Source organism: Odocoileus virginianus, chromosome 24 (genome assembly GCF_023699985.2).
Source record: "Odocoileus virginianus isolate 20LAN1187 ecotype Illinois chromosome 24, Ovbor_1.2, whole genome shotgun sequence".
Lineage (NCBI taxonomy): Eukaryota > Metazoa > Chordata > Mammalia > Artiodactyla > Cervidae > Odocoileus > Odocoileus virginianus.
In genome coordinates, this window is record NC_069697.1 from 51635481 (window position 1) to 51658281 (window position 22801).

The window sequence follows — 22801 nt, forward strand, 5'->3', positions numbered from 1 at the left end:
TGCTGGGAAAGATTGATGGCAGGAGGAAAGGGGGGTGACAGAGGATGAGATGGTTGGATGGCATCACCGACTCGATGGACATAAGCTTGAACCAACTCCAGGAGATGGTGAAGGTCAGGGAAGCCTGGCCTGCTGCAGTCCATGGTGGGGGGGGGGCGGTCACAAAGAGCAGGCATGACTGAGTGACTGGACAGCACCAAAGCTAGACCCTCCAGGCCCCTCACAGGACCTGCTCTCGGCGTCCCTCCACCCCAGGCCTGCATCCCTTGTCCCGTGTCCGTTCTGGCCGCAGAGCTGTCCCCAGCAGCCAGAATTATCCCCTCAAACCTCTCCTTTTAACAACCGCCCCCGCACCCACCCACCCAGTCTCCCTGCCCTGCCACTACGCTCAGGTAAAAGGCTTTCCGTTAGGGATGCTGACTGCTCCTGAGCCCATGAGGATAAGGCTCTGGTTTGAAAGGCCTCCTCTCAGTGGAAGGGGCGCAGGGCGCTGGCTCTTGGAATCAGGACGGGAGCGGATGGAGGCGTCTCCCGCTGGCCTACCCCAGAGAAAACGGGCGTCCCAGGGTGGTTGCTAGAGTCATCTTCCTTCCCACCAGGGACGCCTACATCCTCAAGTACAGTCTGGTTCACTCTATGCTGGGAAGCGCTTCCCTCTTGTCACGACAAACTGCTCACACGGCAGACGGATCCTGCCCCCAGGACGGCGGTGACCTGACCAGGAGAGGCCCCGCCCCCTCCATCTGGGTCCCCACGGGCCCCCTCCATCTGGGTCCGTGTGGGCTCCCTCACCTCCTCTAGTGCGCTGGCTCTTTCTGGCCAAGGGAGGGCCTCTCCCGCACAGTCCAGCCCTTTGCCGTGTGCTTGGCCTGGCTTCAGCTCACCCTGCTATCTCGCAGACCTGGCTCACGCACTGCCTTCCTGAGGACACGTTCCCTGATTTCCAGCCTGGCTCAGATCCTCATCACCCACTTATGGAGCTCCCTGCAGCCTCATTAGGACAGACTTCAAATACGCCAGCGGCGCACGGCTGACCCACCCTGCTCCCCGCCGGATCCTCAGCATATCACTGGTTCTCAAAAGCCATTTGCTGGGACTTCCCTGACGGTCCAGAGGCTAAGACTGCGTTTCCCAGGCAGGGGGCCTGGGTTCAATCCCTGGTCAGGGAACTAGATCCCATATGCTGCAACTAAAAAAAAAAAAAAGATCCTGAGTGCAGCAACTTAGACCTGGCGGAGCCAAATAAAAATTAAAATAGACTAAAAAGCCATTTGTTGAGTGGAGGTCTTCATCCCTGGGCTCACAGCAAAGGCACTGTGCATTGAAGATGGGAGGAGGTGGGGGTCCGAGCATGGCCCTTCCATGGAGGCTCCAGGCCCAGGACAGCTGAGCCCTGGGACCAGCCTCAGGCAGGTGAAGTTGCCAAGGGTCACGGCAGGGAAGACGGGGTCTCTGTCATAAGCCGTGTACGTGCGGGACAGGACTGAGGCGGGAAGGGCCCTTGAGCTGGTGAGCAGGCCCGGCAAGGGCCAGGCAAGGGCCGGGCGTGAGTTACATCAGGGTGAGGGATCTAGGTTCGGTGCACTCACTGTTTCTAAGTAGCTGCTTTTGGGTTTTGTTGGTCCCTTAGTTTCCTAGTTTGGGAAAACATTCCCAGAGCTGAAGAATTCAGGGGCAAAAAGCTTTGCTCACACGTGGGCCAAGAGTGCCAGGTGACGTTGGGGGCGGGGCTGCACCCCAGGAGGGTGGAGGCTGGGGTGTGCACCCCCCGGCGGCTTCCCCCCAGATTCTCCATCTGCAACTGTAACCCAGCCTCCTGTGCTTCCTCAGGCCTGTCTCCTCTGCCCGCTCGCATGCCCCCCAACTCCCGGGCCACGGAGCCTCAGCTGGGCTGGGCGTAAGGCTCCTCCCCTGCCCGGAGCCCTCCCGCCTCCCCCTCCTGCTCAAAGCTCTGCCCTCCCCAGGCCGCCCTTGCAAGGCTTTTCCACTTGCAGGCCCTGGGCCAACCCACCTCCCCTGTGATGCCTCTCCATCATCACACCCGGCCCTGTGCCGTCATCCGTTTCCCACCAGTGAGTTCCCTCCCCAGTTAGGTGGCTGGAATGGGCCCAGCTCTAGGTTCCACACAACAGACGTTTGGTGAACAAACTTTGCTTGAAACTTGGAGACCAAGAAATACAGAGGACCTGCTGTGTGCTTTGAGTACAGCCCTCTGATGATTGAATCAAGAGATTCAGTTAATCACCAAGCCAGAGAGGCCACCAGAGCCCTCTCACCCTCTCCTTGATAAGGTGTCTGAGATGGTACTATCCTTATATTACAGATGAGGAAACTGAAGCTCAGAGCGGTCCCACAGCCGGTCCCAGGCCTCACAGCGAGAAAGTGGCTGAGCTCAGGTTAGAGCCAGACCTTCCCGCTCCTGCATCCCCGGTCCCCCGCCTGTCTGGGGGCAGTTTCCGCCCTCCTGTGTCCACCCCTCCCCACGCCCTGGGCCCCCACTCACTTCTGGCACTCGTCCAGCACAAAGGCCCTGGGGTGGTCGTCCCCAGACATGGTGATGACAGTCTCACGCTCGAAGGCCCCTGGGCGGGTCTGGTCCACGGTGTGGCGGGTGATGGTGGACGTGGTGTAGCTCGTCCAGTAGAGTGTGTCCCAGCCCCGGTGATAGGCCAGGCCTTCCACAGAGCCCACGTCTGCGGGGAGACAGGATCAGCGATGGGTCAGGACAGGACCAGAGGGCAGAGCAGAGGGGCACCCACCTGCCTGTACTTGGGGGGGGGTGCAGGAGCTGGGGAGTGTGTGGGGGTGGCCCTCGGCGCCCCCAGGCCCTCCTCTAGTTCCCACACGGTCCATGGTCCATCCCCCATCCCTTCTTCCGGTGCCTCCCCACCGCTGGCAAGGTTTGGCCGTATGCTGCGGTTACATCTCCCTGGAGCCAGAGTTCTGCCAAGTTGGGTGCAAACTGGATTTCAGTAAATCGGCTCCCACGTGGGCTGTCCTGGGGAGCCTCCAACTTCTAGACCCTGAACTGGATGGACTGGTAGACACCTGAAGCTCAGGTTAAAGAACCGAGAGCGTGACAGGAGAGACGCGGCAGAACTTAGTTTAAGAGAGACAGACTCAGGGCTTTCAGCGGCTTCAAGCTGTCTGGTGATGTGTTTGCCAGAAGGCTGCATTAATAGAACTACTGTAGCCAGAACAATGGCCCAGAGGAAGATGACAGCTCTGCCAGGCTCTCCAGATCAAGCTACGATTACAGATGATCGAGTTCAGCTTTGGACACTACATTTTCAGACAGACGTGGGGACAGGACTCTGTGAGGCAGAAAACGGCCAAGGAGGTTGAAAGGACAGGTCTGTTTTTATCATCTCTGTATACCTAGCACCTAGTAACGCACTTGGCAGGTCTTTACGGACAGGAGTGACGGACGTATGAACAAGTGAATGAGGCAAAGGACCGAGGGCACCCAGCCCAGAGCAGAGAAAACTAGTGGAACAGAATAGAACTTTCCAAGGAGTATAAAGCCTGTCCGGGAATGAAGCTCTGGGCCCTCCCACTTCTGGGAGCACATACGACATGGCCTACGCCCAGCTGAGCTCTCCCACCTGACGTCCCAGGTCATCCTGTCTCTTTGCACAGATGAGAAATCTAAGGCTGTGAGAGCACAGAAAACTTGCTCAAGTGACTAAAATCCTGGGTCTGGGGTTGAACCCACCCGGTCTCTGCAGCCTGTTCTGTGAGCAGCCAGACCTACAGAGGCGAGCTTTGGCTCATGCTGTCCACCTCGGGGGCAGAACGAGGACCAGAGGGGACCAGCTCTGACTCCAACAGGAGCGACTTTCAGTAACACACAGTGTGATTCACTGGCTGTTTGTCAGGGACGCCAAGGCAGGCAGGACTCAGATCCGGGGCATGGGCAGGGTTGGCTGGTGTCCGCGGCATCCCTGCCCTGAGCCTGGGCCGGCCTTCCCCGCGCTCCCCCCACACCCGCCCCCAATTCCTGGGAAGTAAAGGAGGTCTGGGCTCACTCTCCACAATGGTGGTCCGGCCTGAGCCATCGTCGTTGATCTGCTGGATGTTCCCAAAGTGGATGTCGCTGAAGAAGATGCGGTTGGGGGTGCCCGGGGAGGCGCCCGCTCGGTAGTCGAAGGCCAGGGCGATGACGTTCTTCATGTGCTCGGGGTCCTCGAAGGGCTGCACTGGCGCATTGAGGTTGCGTTCGTCGGACAGGTGGACGCTCTTGAGGATGGTGCGTTCGGAGTAGAGCAGGTAGCCCGCATACTCGCGGCACGACGCCCCGTCCTCGGCCAGCATCCCGTGGGCGCAGGCGCAGGCCCGCTGGTCGTTGCCCCGGTACAGGCACAGCTGCTGGCAGCCGCCATTGTCCACTGCACACACGTTGGTTCCTGGGGGCGGGGGGGCGGCCACGCGGAAGCCAGGGGTCACGGCAGGCAGGGCCGGCTGGCTGCCCCTGTCCTCTCGGCTGAGGGGGAAACTCTGGTTGGCGCCCTGCTCTGCCTCCACGCCCCCGCTTCAGACAACTCTCCAGGCCCCGGCACTCAACCCCTTCAGCCTCCCCTCGCCGCCCCTGGGTCTCCCTCATCACGCTCTCCTGGAAGTTGCCCTGCGGCCTAACTTCTCCCCCAGGTCCTCTCCTGCCCAGCCCAGGGCCCCAGCCTCGCCTTTCTGCCGGTCCCGGTTGAAGACTTTGATGTCTTTGAGCTGGACGCCGATGCCCGTTCGCAGGGGCACAGAGTCGGTGGCGTTGTCCTTGCTCCCGCGCTTGATGGAGCCGTTGGCATGAGTCCTGCGGGGAGGAAGGGGCCGTGAGCCGGCTGTCAGCTGGGGCCCAGGGGAAGGCCGGGACAGAGGCCCACCTGTCACTCCAGTAGATGAACTCCTCAAACACGGACACCGAGAACATGTCCATGTTGTTGCTGGACAGGACCACCTCGCGATCCTCGCCCGTCTCCAGGTCGATCCGCTCGATTTTGTCCGTCCGGGCATCGCACCAGTATAGCTTCCCGTCCTGCAGGCCAGAGGCGCCCACCTCACTGCCAGCCCCACATCCCGGGCAGTGCACGGCATCCACTCACTCCTGCCTCACCATCTCTTCCCTCCTTGTTCTACATCCTCCCGCTCTCTGACCCGCGGCCCTGCTGGCCTCCCTCTAGGCCTCCCTCCAAGTGCCCACTTCTGAGTGACCTCCCTGACCATCTCCAGGGCGGTGGAACCCTACTCTGCATGGGGCCTGGGCCAGAGGACCCCCTGACCCCTTGGTCCATATCTTCCCACCCATGGGCTTGTCACATGAGATTCCGTGGGGAGCAGGGCTCAGGGTACGGGGGGGCTGCCCCTCCCCCCAGAGCGGGGTCCAGCTCTTTGGCCGCAGGGCCAAGCCTGCACCCAAACCTGATAGTCCACGGAGATGCCGTTGGGCCAGCTGATGCTGACATTCACCAGCACCACCCGCTCACTGCCGTCCAGTCGAGACCGCTCGATCCGCGGGTACTGGCCCCACTCGGTCCAGAACAGGTACCTGGGATGAAGGTGGAAGCAGGGGTCAGTCCCCAGAGCACAGACGAGAACGGGCCTGTGGCCAGAGGGCCTGGACAAGACCAGAGCCAGGACTGGGGACTGGTCAGCCCAGCCCGCTCCTCACCCCTTCTCCGGGTGGACAGTGATCGCCCGGGGCTTGTCCAGACCCTGGGAGATGACCACGTAGCGGAAAGAGCCATTGAGGCGGGCAACTTCGATGACGTCGAAGCCCTGGTCCGTCCAGTAGATGTTGCCTGCGGAGGGGGAAGGGGCGGTGCTCAGGGGGGCATGTGGGGACTCGTGTGCCTCGTCCCCTCCAGCCTCCTGGGGCCCCACTCCCCCAGTCCTCTGCGTCTCCTGCAGCCTGTCAGCCCTCCCAGAGCTCACCTGCGATCCAGTCCACTGCGATGCCCTCCACGCGGCCAATGCCGTTGGTCACCACATCCTCACGCCACGTCTGGTCCCGCTTAGCCCGGCTGATGGTGCTCAGGCCCATGTCCACCCAGTAAATGGTGTCATTCTCTGGGGGCAGAGGAACCAACACGGGGATGCTCACCAAGGCAGAGGAAAGGTGGAGGGGCCAGAATCACAAGGGGATGAAGACGGGGGTGACCGAGAGCTGGGGAGACCAGCGGCTTGGGACGGTGTAGCAGGGCAGGGCAGCTGCGGTCAGGCAACCTCTCCCAGGACCCCCAGAACACTTCACCACGGAGGGAAGGCCATGCCCCACCCCCTCCTGCCACCAAGGCTCACCAGCATGGAAGTCAATGCCGACGGCCAGTGAGGTCCCCGACACTGGGACCAGGGCGTCCGACTTGTCATTGGGGTCCAGTGGGATTCCCCGGATCCCCTCGTGCACAGAATACAGGAGAAAGGAGCCCACGCCTGAAACAAGGACACCGCGCACGGGCCTCGCTGACTCCCGCAAAGCCTTCTGCTACCTCCGCCCACCAATCCCAGCTCCCCTGTGACCACACACCCTCGCTCGTCGGGGGCCTGGGCGGGGACGGGACAGTCAAGTCCCCGGGCCGGCTCCAGGGAACCACCTGTGATTCCCCTTAGTGCCCGCTAGAGGGCAGCAGAGACCAGGCTTTCGCTTCACACAAACCCGTAACACTCCTCAAGGCGCTAGCGCGAACCTGGAGAGGTTTAGATGAGAGAGTAGGACCGAGTGACTCAGATTTCCACCCTAGTTTCCTCTTGTCCTCGTCCGTCTGGCCTGTGTCACACCCTTGGGTCTCTGGCACCCGGCTCCTGAGCCAGCCTCCTCAGTTCCCCATTCCTTACAAGGCGCCACTATCCACGCCCCCTAGAGTTTCCCCCTGCCTTTAATCCCCTTGCAAAGCACATCCTCAGTTGAATCCCCCTAATGGGCCCTGGCTGCTCAGGCTCCCTGGAAAAAAGGATTCATGGTCGAGTGTGTGGAGACCCCAAACACTTAAGAGTCTCCCTACGGAAAATTCTCAGAGCAGATGAGCATATGCAAGGCTCTGAGAAGTTCTGCAGCAAACAAACAAACAAACAAAAAAAATCCACTCAAACTTAGTTCAACCCAGTGTTTCTTTCTGTCATTGACCACATCAAAGAGGGAGGTTCCTGGGAGTGCACTTTGGGAAATGCTGTCCTGGGGCGGGCTCGTAAATCAGTCAGCAAGTTCTTGTGAAATAGCTCCGAGTTTCATCCCTTCTCTTCAACGCAGCTGCCGAGCCCCAGCCCAGGCTAACAGCTTCCTGACTGGTCTAACTGCCTTGGTCTCTCCCTCCACCGCTCAGCCGGCTCTCTGCCGCCAGGTTAATCTGCCCCAAACACCACTTTCCAGGTGCTCCTGGCTGAGAACCTGCAGAATGCCGCCTGCCCCACAGCTTCACCCAGGCACCCCACGCCCTGCCCGCCACTCGGGCTGGCCCCTCAGGGCCTTGCACCCACCCTCCTACTGCTCTGGACCCCTCGCCCGGCGTGTTGTCCCTTCTCCTTCAAACCACATCCTCAAATCCTCTGTGCCCAGCACATGTCCTGCATGAAGTGACCCTGGCGTCCCCTCCGACGTCTGTTTCTCCAAAATCCTACTGAAGTCAGAGCCGCTTCATGCCTCCCCTCCCCCGCGTCTGGTTAAGCCTGCTGAGCAGAGACGGGGACTTCTGTCCCCGCCTCCCCCAGGGCGGCCAGCACAGTGGACGCTGACTCAGCGCCTAACCCAGATTACTACGCGATGGACTCATCCTGTCCCCGCGCAGAGAAGAGGAAGGTGGGCTGAGAGGGGCTGAGGACCGGGGTGGAGGGGCGGGAAGCAGAGGGGGCACTGACCCTCGCAGGCCTGCTGGCCGCTCCGGAGGCTGTAGCCGGCTGTGCACATACAGGCCCGGGTCGTCTCGGACGTGGGCAGGCAGAGCTGTGAGCAGTCGCCGTTGTTGATGCTGCAGGGATTGGTGCCCTCGTGGTCTGGGGGCGAGTAGGAGGCACAGAGAAAGGGTTACTAGTTCTCCTGGGGACCTCGGCGTCAGGCTGGAGCATGCCTTGGGACAGGATGGTCACCCCTTGACCCCAGACCTGGTGGGGGTCACCACCCCTACCCAGAGCTCAGGGCTCCAGTCCTGCAGGGCCCCTGGCCCTTGTGAAAGAGGGGCCCCATGGGTGGTGAGCAGAGCCAAACCCATTTTCATTCCCCTCGTTTGCCCAGGGCTCCTCCTGGCACAGCGCCGGCCACTGACCCCAGCCCACTGGCCCGGCCCTGGCCCTGCCTCACCCAGCTGGATGCTCTCATCGTAGACCTTCATGTGCATCACCAGGGTGGTGCTGTTCCGCAGGACCACGGGCCCCGAGCCGTCAGCCTTGTTGCACGTGCCCACCTTCTCTGACACCTGATCTGCCCACCACAGCTTGTCCCCTGGGGAGGCAGGAGGGGCTGAGATCCCCGGGAGAGGCCCCACCCAGGCCCACCCTGGCTCCCTGGCCCCGCCTGCTCTGCTCCAGCCCCTGGCTCCCAGGCCAGCCGCCCTCACCCATGATGGCCAGGGCGGTGGCCTTGCCCAGCTGGTTCCGCATGGCATCGATGACCTCCAGCCCGCTCCCGTCCAGGTTGCAGCGGTTGATGGTGTGGTTCTTGGAGCTGATCCAGTAGAGTTTGCTCTCAGGGAAGTCGATCGCCAGGCCTGGAAGAAGAGGGGTGTCACGGCCAGAGAGCCCAGGAGCCTGAGAGAGTGGCTGGGGTCCATCTCACCTCTGGGGATGGGCACAGAGTATGCATGTGGTTCGGGGGAGGGTGGTGAGAACAAGCGCTCAGCTGGGAGCTCGGGGGGACGGAGGAGCGACAGGGAGGAAGCCTGAGAGCACCTCCGGCTGGAGGAATTGGCGGGGAGGCTGCAGGGCCCCGCCCGGGCTCGTACCCACAGGGCCCCTCTGGCCACTGAAGAGCAGGGTGCGGTTGCTGCCGTCCATGTTGGCCATGCTGATGTTGTCGCCGTCCGTCCAGTAGAGCTTCCTAGGGGCGCCAGGGAGGGGGGCCAGTCAGAGTCCTCCTCTTCCCCCGCCCCACACCCCGTGCCCCTCGACCTGGGGCCCTGCAGGACATACCCACGCAGAGGGTGGACGACCAGGCCGTGGGGCTGCTCCAGGCCCTGCACCACCGCGTTCTTGAAGGAGCCGTCCAGCCGGGCCACGTTGATCTGCTTCTTGTTGGTGTCGTAGCTCGTCCAGAACAGGTTTCGGGACACCCAGTCGACAGCCAGCCCGTGGGCGTTTGGCAAGTCTGGGGACACAGTGGGGAGCTGCGGTTGGGTGTTTGCAGGACACAGGTCAGGGGCTCGAGGGGGAGGGGGCCAGCCCGGTTTCTGGGGGAACAGGGATCACGACACGGGGATGGGAGCACTCTGGGGGAAAGGATTCAGAGAAGGGACAACAGGACCCAGGGAGCCAGGGGGTGGGGGCCGGACAGAACCTGCAGAGACGACTGTCTCCACGCCGGTGCCGTTGATGAAGGCCCGCTTGATGGCCTGGGTCCGCACGTCAGACCAGTAAACACGCTGCTCGCGGGCGTCGTAGTCCAGCACCGTGACGTTGTCGATGTCGGGCACCGTGAAGGAGATGATGTAGTTGTAGTAGGGGGCGTCTAGATCCACACCCCGGATCTCCATCTGACGTGCGTATAGCAGGAACTTCTTAAACTCTGCGGGCACAGGCAGGTCACTGAGGGCAGCCCCCTGCCTCCACACCTTCCACCCACCCAGACTCTCTCGGGTCCTCCTATCTGCTGCTGGCCCTTGGCGATCAGGGAGGCCCTGCTGGGCCTCACCTTCCGGTCGGGGCGCCAGTCTTCTGCCAGCGGCTGTCTCTGGAGCCTCTCCCATCAGGCTCCTTCCAGCTGAGACCGCCTACCTTTGCTCAGAACCTGGAGCTGGGGTAGCACGGCCCTCCCCCCGTCAGCCTCGGTGTCCCCCTGGCTCTGGGGGGGGCGCCCTACCATAGCAGGTGGTGTTGTCCTTGTGCAGCTTCATGAGGTGCGGGCAGGCGCAGGAAACGGTCCGGTTGTAATCGATGAGACACAGGTGGGAGCAGGGGCCCCGGCCCCCGTTGGCCTCACAGGGGTTGGGAGCTGGCGGGGAGGGGAAATCAAGACCGTCGAGTGACCCTTCTGGCCTTGCTCCCCTGGCCCACGCCCGCTTCCTGGCCCAGGGTCGCTGCCGCCGCCCCGGCACAGGCCTGCCGCTCCGCGCGGCCTGCCAGACCCTTACCCATGGGCTGCCGGGAGGGGTGGTACACTTGCAGGTCAAAGGGCTGCGTGTTGGTCCTCTGGACCACGGTGACGTTGTGGCCCGTCCACTTGTTGGCCTTGGCCAGCGTGTTGGTCCGCCAGTCTGTCCAGTACACCTCGCCTCCGTACAGCGTCACTGCAAACGGGTGTGACAGGAACTCGTGGCCCCGAAGCACCTCCATGTGACCGGAGCCGTCGTAACGGGCAGAGTAAATGGCGTCTGACCTGAGAGTGTGGTGCGGGGCTGAGTAAGGAGCCGGTGGGGACCCGAGACCTCGGGGCACGCGGCCCCGGGGCCCCCCATCCCCGGCCCTGGCCCTCGGGGCACCCCGTGGAGCAAGAAACACACGGCTCAAGGGCTGGGACCCCGGCTCTGACCCCAGCTCCCCCAGGCCCTTCACTCTCCCCAGCACACAGGGCCAGGGTGAAGTCCAGAAAAAGATGCCCCCTTCAGGGACATCAGCTAAAAAAAGTCCCGCCCCCTCGAGCAGTGCTCACAGACGTGTGAGCAAGCCCAGGGTTGCTCCCCAGCCCCGCGCGGGCGGCGGCCCTGGCTCTGCCCTCCTCCAGCCCAGCCTCCTTCCCAGCCCAGCCTCTCCCCGGCTCAGTCCTCTCCCCGGGCCCTCGTCCACATGTTTGGCTCCGGCTGCCGCGTCCTGGCCTGCTCGGCCACCCTGTCCCCGGGGCAGGGAGCCGGGGCTCCCGGGGGGCCGGGGGCTGACCTGGCGTCAATCCACAGGATACGCTTCTCCAGGTAGTCCACGGTGAGCCCGTTGGGCCAGCCCCCCGAGCCTGTCTCCCGGTGGATGGTGCGGCGCCCGGCCCCACTCATGGAGGCTGCCTCGATGCGGGGCAGGCTGGCATCCCAGTCCGTCCAAAACAAGATCCTGGGGGAGTGGGGAGGGGGTCAGGAGGGCCAAGGTCGAGGCCAGGGCGAGGGGCTGCGGGAGGATCCTTGGGGAAGGGCGGAGGAGGCGAGGAGCCCTGGGGAGATGGGTGTGCCTGGCCCCTGCAGGGGAGTCACGGGCCAGAACGGGTCTGGGCAGGGCCCTCACCCATCCCGGGGATCCAGGGCAATTGCCCTGGGGTGCTCGATGTCGCCGGCCAGCAGCGTGGTTCGGAGGGTCCCGTCCAGCTTGGCCACCTCAATCTGGTCCAGGTTACTCTCCACCCAGTAGATGTTGCCCGCAATCCAGTCGACAGCCAGGCCCTCGGGGGTGGCCAGGCCATACTGAATCACCACCTCGAAACTGGTAAGGGCTGAGAAGAGAGGCCACAGGAGGTCAGACTCACCTGGGGTGGGGGGGTGAGCTGATGACACATGCTAGGAATTCTGGACGGCCCACCCCGACCTTGACACCTCTGTGAACACCTGTGAACACCTCTGGTGTGCCCTGGATTCAACAGAGCTTCCCAGAACCCCCCTCTCCTCACCCAGGCCCCCTGCCCCAGGAGGTCAAGCAGAAGCCTGGCTTCTAAAACCCTGGAGAATGGGGACGTGGCAACTATCTTCTGCCTGTGACTCTCTGAAGGGCCAACTCCTGGGAGGTCAGAGCAGAGGGTGGGGGCTTTGGGGAACAGACCTAGACTCAATATGAAGCAAACAGAACTTTCTAGAAGTCACTCCACAGATGATCCTGGAGGTCTTTCTATGGTTATATATATATATGTATATATACACACACACACATACACTGTGCTGAATGCTAAGTCACTTCAGTCGTGTCCAGCTCTTTGTGACCCCATGGACTGTAGCCCACCAGGCTCCTCTCTCCATGGGATTCTCCAGGCAAGAATACTGGAGTGGGTTTCCATGCTCTCCTCCAGGATCTCCCCAACCCAGGGACTGAACCCGCGTCTCCAGCACTGCAGCCAGATTCTTTCCTGGGCCACCAGGAAAGCCCAATATATATGCACACAAAAATTTAGAAACTGTTACATAATGTGAACACTTTGACAGTCTATTTAACCCTCTCCTAGTTGATGGACATTTGAGATGGTTCCAGGTTTTCTCTATGGACCTGTCTGGTGGCTCAGACAGTAAAGAATTTGCCTGCAATGCAAGAGATCTGGGAAGATCCCCTGGAGAAGGGCGTGGAAATCCACTCCAGTATTCCTGCCTGGAGAATCCCATGGAGAGAGGAGCCTGGTGGGCTACAGTCTACAGGGTCACACAGAGTCAGACACAACTGAGCAACTAACAAGTCACGTTTTTCTCTGACAACACCAGCTCCTCTCGTAAATGCGCTTCTTTCAAGTCTCTGCTCAGATGTCAGCTTCTCAGGGGCCACCCCCGTTCTCCCTCCCCACCCTGCCCCCTTTCTCCTCATCCACAGTACTGCCCCCTGGGTCACTCATTGCCGGTGTTTATCTCTGAGGTTCCCACTGGCCTGTAGGCTCCATGAGGGCAGACAGTCTATCTCGTTTGGCTCCCCGGGGCCTGCAGTGTGTGGCAGGGGCTCGGGAATGAGCGTTACTAAGAAGCAAGTCTGTGATGGGTCAGGCCGCCTCGGGACAGAAGGCAGGGTTCAGGTACCCCACCCCTCAATGGCTTTTTTCTTGCAAGGCTGCAATTCTGGCCGTTCCAAAGAAAGGCTGATCATTTTGTTAATTATCAGGCTGGCAGCTCTGCTGACGATAATTACCGGGCGTCAGGCACTGAGACCCACAGCAAAATCTAACCCAATTAACAAGAGTGTGGGGGATAGGGGAAACTCAGGGCCTCTGCTCCAGGCGGCCTGCATCTGGCCCGCGGATCTGAGACTTGGGCCGGGGTGCAGGTCTGGGGTGCACTGGGCCCCACGTCGGCGTCGGGCTCGGGGCAGGCGGGGGTCACCTCCGTTGTCCAGCAGCTTCCCGCGGTAGATCTTGTCCTCCACCACGTCGGTCCAGTAGAGGGCGCTCTGGCTGAGGTGGAAGTCCAGGGCGATGGTGTTACGCAGGCCGGGCACCAGCACGCTGTAGTCCCCTTTGTGGAGGTCGATGCGCCGGATCTCGTGGCGGTTGGAGAAGATGATGAACGGCTTGAAGGGGTCTGGGGATGGGTGTGATGGGGTCACTTCTTGCCCCCGAGCCACCCTGTCCAGGCGCAGACAGGGTCTCCGTGGGCCCCTGCACTGGGCCGGGAGGGAAACCTCAGCCTCCCCCTGCAGTTCAGTCGCCGCCCCGCCCCCGCCCCGGATCCCCGCCCCCGCCCCGGATCCCCGCCTCGGCCCGGATCCCCCGCCCCCGGCCCGGATCCCCGCCTCGGCCCCGGACCGCCTCTCACCCAGGCTGCGGCAGCTCTCGCCGTCCGGCTCCAGCACCCAGCCTTCGTAGCAGGAGCACTTCACGCTGAACTTGTTCTGGTCGCATTTCTGGCTGCACTTGAGATGCTTGGCGCAGTAGCTCTGGATCTGGCAGGTGTGGTTGTCAGGCCCCAGCTCCATGCCCAGAGGGCATGAGCACACGATGCCTTCACCAGGTGCCACGGAGCAGTTGTGGCTGCAGCCGCCGTTGTTCAGAGAGCACTGGTCTGGGGGGTCGGGGTCAGGGGACAGATCAGGGTCAGGATCCAGAAGGAGGCAGGTCCTTTCTGTTCCTCTGTCCCCCTGCTTCCCAGGCACCCTTGGGACCAGGGCTCGGATCCCCGCACCCACTCCGTGGGTGGTCATCTCCTCTCTCCAGGAGCACCCCTCCATCACGGTCGCGTCTTTCTCTCTGATCTCTACTTCCCAGACTCTTCCTGAGCCACAGTGGGGGCCCCAGCCTTTTGCCTCTCTCTGGGGCGGGGGGTGTACGGGGGCTTTCCTCTCTCCCGATGCGGGTGCGGTAAGGAATGTCCTGCTCCAGGTCCTCGGACACACCCCAGGACCTGTCTGCCCTGACTGATGACCCGTCAGCGGTTCTCAGGGCCGGTCCTTATCTCCCACTCCTCTCCTCCAAGGAACCCGACGCTGGGCCAGCCGGGCTCAGAGGAGATAAGGAGCTCTGCTCCTCATCCTGGAGTCACACCAGGCGGCCCTCCCTGACCCTCGTCCTTTTGATCTTGAAAGCACAGCCTCCTCCCCCAACCTTCTCACTCACTCGGCACAGGATGGTGCGCCTGCCCTCCTGACCACATCAAGCGTCAACCCTGGTGCCTTCATCCTGAAAGCCGGGTGACGGAGAGGGGAGCTGGGCCTGCGAGGGGGTGCTGCATTGCCCTGTCTCCACCGCACTTCACAGGTTGTGTGACTTTGGGCCAGCTTCTCAACCTCTCTGAGCCTGTTTTCTCATGGGTGAGACGGGGGTGAGAACTGCATGTGTCTCACAGGGCTGCTTGTGGACTAAATGCTGTAACAGTGGGGACGCTGAGCACAGCCCCTTGCACGTGGGTGTTTCAGTAGCAGCCCCGAGGATGGCTCGCCCAGCAGCCCAATCTGCCCTTTCTAGTCTGAGACCCGCCCCCCCCCCCAGCCCCCCGCAGAGCTCCTGGCCTGGCCCTGCCTCCTTATCTAGCTCTCCTGCCCAAGTGTCTTTCCTGGGCCTCAGACTCACCACAGAGCTCCCCCTCATCCGAGCCATCCCCACAGTCGTCGCTGCCGTCACACAGCTTGTCGGGCGGCAGGCAGACCGAGGTGTTGTTGGCGCAGGGGTGCGAGGGCGGCCTGCAGGCCAGGGACTCGCAGTTCTCTTCGTCCGAGTTATCCTCACAGTCGCTGTCACCGTCACACACCCAGGCTTTGCTGATGCATCGGGCTGGGGAGGGGGTGTAGCATCAGGGGCCAGGCCTGGACAGCATGGCTCCGCGTCCCCTTGGTCACTGGCCCAGGGGGCTTCTCTAGTCAGGTCATAGCTGTAATGCTCTGGGGTCCCCTAGGAACCTTGATCATAGCTGTAATGCTCTGGTGTCCCCTAGGAACCTTGATCATAGCTGTAATACTTTGGGGTCCCCTAGGAACCTTGATCATAACTGTAATGCTCTGGGGTTCACTGGGAACCTTGATCATAACTGTAATGCTCTGGGGTCCCCTAGGAACCCTGATCATAACTGTAATGCTTTGGGGTTCACTGGGAACCTTGATCATAACTGTAATGCTCTGGGGTTCACTGGGAACCTTGATCATAACTGTAATGCTTTGGGGTTCACTGGGAACCTTGATCATAACTGTAATGCTTTGGGGTCCCCTAGGAACCTTGATCATAACTGTAATGCTTTGGGGTTCACTGGGAACCTTGATCATAACTGTAGTGCTCTGGGGTTCACTGGGAACCTTGATCATAACTGTAATGCTTTGGGGTCCCCTAGGAACCTTGATCATAACTAATGCTCTGGGGTCCCCTAGGAACCTTGAGGCTTTTTCTGTCAAGTTCACATGGGCGACAGAGAAGGCAGGGATCTGCAGGAGGTGCTGACACTCCACACTGGTGAGGGTTTTGGCTCCCCAGGGCCCTGACTGCAGGCTCTGGCCCCTTCGCACCTCCCCCATGCGCCTGGCAGAAGCTTCTTTCTGTGCGTTTTGCCTCACGGAGCCCCCCTTGCCCTGCTCTCAGCATCATCTCCTGTCTGTGCAGTTTCTCTTCAGCCCTTCTTTTTACCAGAGTCTTTGCAGCCAAACTTGACGTTGGGGTCACAGACGTGGGTCACGCCCTCACAGCTCTTCTCGTCGCTGGAGTCCATGCAGTCAGTGTCCCCGTCGCAGCGCCACCGCAGGGGGATGCAGAGCCCGTCCAGCCGGCACTGGAACTCGTCACTGTGGCAGCCGCCAGGGGGCCTCGTGGCTGCGGGGGCACAGGTGGAGGGCTCCGGATCAGCCATTCCCATCTCTGCTTTTCCAAACCCCTCCTGCCATACCCAGCCCGGGGCTATGAGCTGAGGCAGGCTGGAGATCTCTGAGTCCCACTGACTCTCCCTGCAAGTGCTGACTCCAAGTCAGGGCCGTGACACCTTCCAGGGCTTAGGAATCCTCTTGCTTCACTTCCCTGTTTCTCACATGTGAGCTCGGCCGGATAAGCAATTCGCTAGGTCAAAGCTCAAACGCTCCCCAGGTCAGGCTAGCACTCGTTCACTTCACAAACACTTACTGAGCACCTAGTGTGTGCCAGCCACTGTCCCAGGTGCCAGCAAGAATAAGACAACGTCCTCACCCCTGTGGAGCTGAAGTTCTAGCAGGGAAGAGAAATGGTGAAGACACGACATGGAAATCCAGAATGGAGCTACAGGTGGTGATCAAGGAAGGCTGTGCAGACTAAGCCGGGCCAAGGCCAGGGAGCATGGGATGCTACTTGAGACAGAGTCAGGAAGGGCCCCTGGGCAGGAGGTGTTTGAACAGAGGCCTGAGTGACGGGAGCCGTGAGATGACCCGTGCGTCCCAGGAGGGGGAAGAGCCAGCACAAGCCTCTGAGACAGGACCACGCGGGGCATGCTCAGGAAAGGCCCGGGGTGTATCTAAAGCTGCGCAGCCGGAGCAGGTGATGGAGGAGATGAGTGGCAGGAATGCAGGTCAGAGAGGCTGCGGGACCCCTGCAGGCCATGAAGCAGGGCTCAGCATGGATTCGAAGTGTGCAGGAAGCCAGGGCAGGCTCGAGGGCAGGGCTGGGGAGTGCTCTGATGTGGAGGATGTGACCTGCCGGCTCTGCTGTGACTCAGGAGGCTGGGGAAGGAGCAGAAGGAGCAATGGGAGGCACGGGTGACTGCGCACAGACTCGCCTCGCACTCACGCTCCGCCACGAACACGGTCCACGTGCTCATCTCCTCCCTGGACTTCGGCACCAGCCTCCCAGCTGGTCTTCCTCCCTCAGGGTCCCCCAAGCCTCTTCCCAACCTAATGTCCTTCCAGGATAGTCTCCTGAAAGTATTTTCTACATCTCAACACCTTCCAGCTCTGAGACCCGTCCAAGGCCCCCAGTGCCTGACCTGCGGTTGTGATCTGCCCCCTCCGGGTGCTGCCTCATCGCCTGCTGGCCCCTCCAGTCTGAGGCGCCCCCCACTGCCACAGCCCCGGGTACCCCTGCAGGAGCGCTGTTTCACCTTCTAAGTTGTACTGCTTGGTTCTCCAGGCTATTCCCACAATCCCCATTTGAAGACCCTCCCTCTTGTCCATAGCCTAAACCCTCACTGGGGCCCAGTTCAAACCCCACCTCCTCTGAAACAGCCCCCAGCCATTCCGGTTCACGGCCACAGTTAATAATTGTGACAGGACAGCCCGGCTCCCAGGGGCCAGGCCCGCACACATCTCCTCTCACTTCACAGAGCAGGACGCAAAGGGAGACGCCGAGTCTCGGGGGAAGCGACCCGCCTGTCTGCCCAGCTCGTCAGGGGCAAAGGGCTTCCCCACCTTGCCACGCCGCAGGCCTCCAGGGGCTCTGAGGCCCACTCGCCGGCCCTTCTCAGGCATCCTGAGACACAGTGCCTCCCTGGGCCTCGGGCGACCCTCCCCATCCTCCCTCTGGGTGCGGGCCCCAGAGTGCAGACTCAGGGCCCAGCGCTGCCCCCACTGTGTGCGCCTTACCTCGGCCCGGGGAGGCCGCAGGGTGCTAGGGCAGGGGCCAGGTGAAGCCTGGGAAGACTTTGGTCTGCCATATTTTTAAAACTTTTCAAACAAATTGCCAGTTGTTACGGGTTGACTTGTGTTCCCTAAAAAGATGCTGGAATCTTAACTCATAGCACCTGTGAATAGGACCTTATTTGGAAATAGGTCTTTCTTTGCAGATGATCAACTTAAGATGAGGCCATTAGGATAGGCCCTGATCCACTGTGACTGCATACTTATATAAAGAGGAAATCTGACACAGAGACCGACACGCACTCATCGGGTTTGCCAGGTCAAGATGAAGGCAGAGACTGGGGTGAAGCTTGTGCGAGACAAGGAACACCAGTGATTGCCAGCAAACACCAGAAGCGAGGAGAGAGGCCTGGAATAGATCCTCTCCTGACCCTCGGAAGGAACCAGCTCTGCTGACATTTTGGTCTTGGACTTCCAGCCTCCAGACTGTGAGACATTCGATTTCTGTTAAGTCACTTAGTTGGCGGCGCTTGGTTATAGCAGCCTTAGGAAACTAATATACCGGTGTGTTAAAATGGCTAATTTCAGGTTTCCCTGCTGGCACAGTGGATAAGAATCCTCCTGCCAATTCAGAGGACATCGGTTTGAACCCTGGTCTAGGAAGATCTCACATGCCGCAGGGCAACTAAACCTGTGTGCCACAACTATGGAGCAGCCACTGCGACGAAAAGCCCGCACACCACAGCTGGAGAGGAGCCCGGCTCTCTGCACGAAGACCCAGTGCAGCCATAAATATATATATATGTATTTTTTAAATGGGTAGATTTCACACAAAATCTGCCCTCCTGAAGCCAGGGCAATCTGGGGGCTGCATTGTTCCGTGGCAACAATGGGCCAGGGCTGGAAAACCAACACCCTTGAGAAGGTCTGTGCCTTCCACTAACCCCAGTCCCCACAGGTCCTGGAGGCCTGGGCACCGGGGACCCCAGAGAGCTGACTCCTCCCTCCTTGGGTGCCCGCTGTGCTCATGCTCCCCTACCCCCATGGGCATCCCCTTCTCACGCTACCAGCGACTGAACACAGGCTGTGTGCGTTCCGTGCACGAGCTCACGGAACCCCCACGTCAATGCGATCATGCCCTGTGCTATTATTATCCCCACTTTGCAGATGAAACTCACAGGGGCCCACAGACATGAAGTAACTTGCTCAAGGCCACCCAGATAGTAAGTTGCAGAGCTGGAGCTCAAACCCAAGGCCACCTGGCTGCAAAGCCTGAGACCTTAGCAGTGTGTGACACTGATCTGTCCACCGCTTCCCTCTCCCACACGACTGGAAACTCCTGAAGGGTCAGAGCTGCTTCAGGGTTCTCTCTGGTGCCCAGGCGGCGGGGGCACGCACTGGGGAGGGGGGATGGAGGGTGGATGGCCCGGCCCCCACCCCGCTGCTCCCCGGGCGCCCACCCTGGTTGGTGCAGTTGGCGTGCGTCTCGTCGCTGTAGTCCCCGCAGTCGTTGTCGCCGTCGCAGGTCCAGTGCTCAGGGATGCAGCGCCCGCTGTTGCACTTGAACTGGGTGCTGGAGCAGGAGTGGCTGCAGCCCGCCTCGTCACTGTTGTCCCCACAGTCATTGTCTGGGGGGGGGGCAAGAAGGGAAGAGGCGAGCAGGGGGTCAGCACGTGACTATCTCTGCGACCCCAGCGTGGGGTCCCCACTCCCTCCTCCCCATTCCCAACCGCAACCCACCCCAACCTCCCCACCAAGAAAATAAAAAACAGAAAAGACACAGAAACTGCATAGACTGCAGCATGCACCATGGCCCACGTGGTGGGGGGCAGGGGGAGGTGGGGCGAGCGCCCGGAGGGCCCTTCCCGCAGTCTGCAAGACTGGGGGTGGGGACAGGATGCATTCCTTTCCCCTTTAGGCAGTGGGTGGGAACAGGGGTCTGCTTGCCTGGGGGAAAGGAAAGGGATTTCTCTGGTTAGGGAGGGACAGAGGTGGGCGGAGTATAGGTGAGGGCTCTGCTGGGGGGACAGGGTCAGCGAGGCCTCGCCCCGAGCCCAAGTGTGAGCATCACTGGCCGGACGTCTGGGTGAGGGGTGCTGCCTGCAGCTGGGAAGGCCGGGGGCCACCCCCCAAAGGCATGTGAGGGTGACTGAGCCAGTGTCCTGCCTTCTAGGCCTGGTGGGCAGGGCCACCAGCCTTCTCTCCACATCTTCAGGACGCTGGAGAAGGTGGGTCTGGCTGTCCCCTTGGGCTGTGTTCCCGCCTCTCTCCCGGCTGCCTCTGCGTCTCGGACGCTCTGCTCCCGCAACGTCCTGGTCTTCCTGTCCCCACCTCTCTGTCATCTCCTCTCCTGGGACAGGCTCCTTCTGCCCTCTCTGCTTTCCCCTCCACTGTTTCCTTTCTCCCTCTGTGGTCTCCTCTCTCACTGCTCTGGGGAAGGGAGCTGCGTGGGGGTCCTGGGAGGTGGCCCAAGGCCGTCTGGGGCGCTAGGGTGATGGTGCATGTGCTTCTATGCACTGACCGGCAGGCTCAGGACAGGTCTTTTCATCAGAGCCGTCCCCACAATCCTTCTCTGAAACACAGAAACCGCCAGGGCGACCATTGGCACACGAGACACGGCAAAGATGAGGGGCAACATGGCGCCGACCCAGTCCGTCCTCACACACGTGAGCCAGGGCTCGAGCCCCGCCGCGACATGTCACGACACGACACCACACGGGACCAGACCCCGGAGACAGCACACACACAACAGGCCGGTGGCCCCCAGGGCTGACATCACCTGGTCCAGGGCTGACCGCCAGGTGAGCTCCCGAGTCTGGAGCTGGAGCCTGGAGGGGGCACCGAGGACCCCAGGAGATGGGGTTTGCAGGGAGATGGGAGCTGGGCGCGGGCCCTCCTTGCTCATCTCTCCCCGGCCCCTGGGCCTCTGCCCAGGGATGGGCCACTCTGCCCCGCGAGGAACAGTGCGGACGGGCAGTGGGCGGGGTCTCCCCTTGGCCATCCTGGCCGCCCCCACAGTGTTTCTAGCTCATGCTTATTTCTTCCAGACAACCCGGGGGAGCATCAGTGACCTGGAGGGAGGCCCTGGCTTGATTCTAAAACCCCTTCACCTTCCACCCAGGACCTGGCTAGGCTTCTGGCTTTCCCAGGAACCAGGGCAGGTGAAGGGAAACAAGTTCTTACCATTGTCACATCTCCAGTTGATGTTGATGCACCTGCCGTTGTTGCAGGTAAACTGAGTCAGGGGGAAGCAGGTGGGATAGGCTGTCAGAGGGAAAGACCAGCTGAGTAGGTCCTCAAGATTATACCGCATCACAGCACGAGCAGGTGGGTGCAGGGTCCCCCACCGTAACCCAGAGCCCCCCGGCCAGCCAGGTGCGGGAGGGAGGGGCAAGCAGAGGGGCCTCGGCCTGAGACTGCCCATTCACACCTACCCCCGCCAAGCATCCTTTTTCTTGTTTGTTTTTTTAACTTTTTATTTTATATTGGAACATAGCCAGTTAAAAATGTGATAGTTTCAGGTGGACGGCAAAGGGACTGAGCCAGACGTGCACACGTATCCATTTCTAAGCATCCTTCCTTCAAGCAACTAGTTTCCGGACACAAGCTGTGTGCTGACTGCTTCCCATGCATGATCTCACTGATCCCCCACATCAGTGCTGGGGTGCGGGTACCATTATGAGCCCCATTTTGCAGAGGCTTCCCTGGTAGCTCAGATGGCAAATAATCCACCTGCAATACAGGAGACCCGGGCTGGATCCCTGGGTCAAGAAGATCCCTTGGAGAAGGGAATGGCAACCCACTCCAGTATTCTTGCCTGGAAAATCCCATGGACAGAGGAGCCCGGTGGGCTACGGTCCATGTGGTCGCAAGAGTCGGACACGACTGAATGACTTTCACTTGCAGATGAAACTCACAGGGGTCTATGGAGATCAAGTGACTTGCTCAACGCCACCCTGGTACTACGCTGCGGGGTCTCTCCAGCACCTCCGCCCCAGGGCCCGTTCTGGCGGACCCTCCCTCCCCATGCCAGCCCGGCAGTCCTGCCTTCTCGCTCACCACATGAGGCTGACTCGTCGGAGCGGTCCCCACAGTCATCGTCCAGGTCGCACGTCCAGGAGATGGGGATGCAGCGGCCGCTGGCACAGGAGAACTGGTTGGGTGGGCAGGTGCGAGCTGGGGACAGGCGTGGGTGTCAGTGCTCAGAGTCCAGGCCTATTTCTTCTCTTTCCTATTATTCTCTGCCTCTCTGGAAGTCTTCCTGACGATCTCAAAGCCATTTCTCTTAGAGACGTCATTCAAAATCACCCGTGTGATCTCACAGTGGAAACTTGATCCCACCTCTTGAGGGGTCACTGGTGTCCTCCAAGGAGAAGATCCACCTGCCTTGCTTGTCATCCCCAACCTGGAGCTGTGCTGTCTCCTTGCAAGGGGGGCCTCCTAGCCAACCCTGTCCTCCCTCCCCTCTGCCCTGGGTGCCCCCTGCTCCCTTCTCTTCCTGAGGCCCCTCTGTCTCCCCCAGCCTGGCTCCCCCGTCTGCCCTGCCCTGGTGACAGAGGGGGGCCACTCCAGTCACCCCCCTCCCACACCTGAGCAAGTAGCATTGGACTCGTCTTCACTGTTCCCGCAGTCGTTGTCCCCGTCACAGAGCCAGCGGTTGGGGATGCAACGGTTGTTCTCACACTTGAACCGGTCAGAGGGGCAGGTGTGCTGGTCTGGGGAGGGACGGGTCAGGGGTCAGCTGGAGGGGGCCAGGCCCTCCAGCCGCAGCCCGAGGCTCGCGGTCCCGGGTGCGGCAGGCACTCACGGCAGAGGGCGGGGGCCTCGTCGCTGCCGTCCAGGCAGTCGTTGTCCCCGTCGCACTTCCAGCGCTCCTGGATGCAGCGGCTGTTGGAGCAGGCGAACTCGCCAGGCTGGCACTGGGGCGGCGGCACGTAGGACGGATTCGCTGCGGGCAGCACCGGAGTGAGGGGGAACGTCAGACCCAGGTCCGGACAGGCGCCGAGCCCCTGTCCTCCGCTTGTTCCATGATTTTAAAATAATACACACG

At 61.1% G+C, this 22801-nt stretch overlaps 1 protein-coding gene across 4 annotated transcripts in view; it reads right to left on the reverse strand.

The window, feature by feature from the left end:
* LRP1 (LDL receptor related protein 1) overlaps positions 1–22801 on the reverse strand; it is an 81696-nt gene that overhangs the window by 22236 nt on the left and 36659 nt on the right. For 2 of the 4 annotated variants that reach the window (XM_070454756.1, XM_070454755.1), the window contains exons 16-43: positions 22559–22699; positions 22341–22466; positions 21811–21927; positions 20935–21015; positions 20273–20323; positions 19212–19379; positions 15845–16027; positions 14804–15004; positions 13554–13799; positions 13122–13319; positions 11341–11545; positions 11008–11172; positions 10266–10510; positions 9995–10126; positions 9473–9700; positions 9109–9283; positions 8922–9016; positions 8538–8687; positions 8282–8422; positions 7843–7977; positions 6292–6423; positions 5926–6060; positions 5663–5792; positions 5413–5539; positions 4878–5029; positions 4683–4807; positions 4029–4406; positions 2504–2693 (exon numbers count right to left, since the gene is read on the reverse strand). In XM_070454756.1, the coding sequence (XP_070310857.1) occupies positions 2504–2693; positions 4029–4406; positions 4683–4807; positions 4878–5029; positions 5413–5539; positions 5663–5792; positions 5926–6060; positions 6292–6423; positions 7843–7977; positions 8282–8422; positions 8538–8687; positions 8922–9016; positions 9109–9283; positions 9473–9700; positions 9995–10126; positions 10266–10510; positions 11008–11172; positions 11341–11545; positions 13122–13319; positions 13554–13799; positions 14804–15004; positions 15845–16027; positions 19212–19379; positions 20273–20323; positions 20935–21015; positions 21811–21927; positions 22341–22466; positions 22559–22699 (4552 nt within the window). The remainder of the gene's footprint in view (positions 1–2503; positions 2694–4028; positions 4407–4682; positions 4808–4877; positions 5030–5412; positions 5540–5662; positions 5793–5925; positions 6061–6291; positions 6424–7842; positions 7978–8281; positions 8423–8537; positions 8688–8921; positions 9017–9108; positions 9284–9472; positions 9701–9994; positions 10127–10265; positions 10511–11007; positions 11173–11340; positions 11546–13121; positions 13320–13553; positions 13800–14803; positions 15005–15844; positions 16028–19211; positions 19380–20272; positions 20324–20934; positions 21016–21810; positions 21928–22340; positions 22467–22558; positions 22700–22801) is intronic. The other 2 variants (XM_070454758.1, XM_070454757.1) reach the window with 1 other exon arrangement.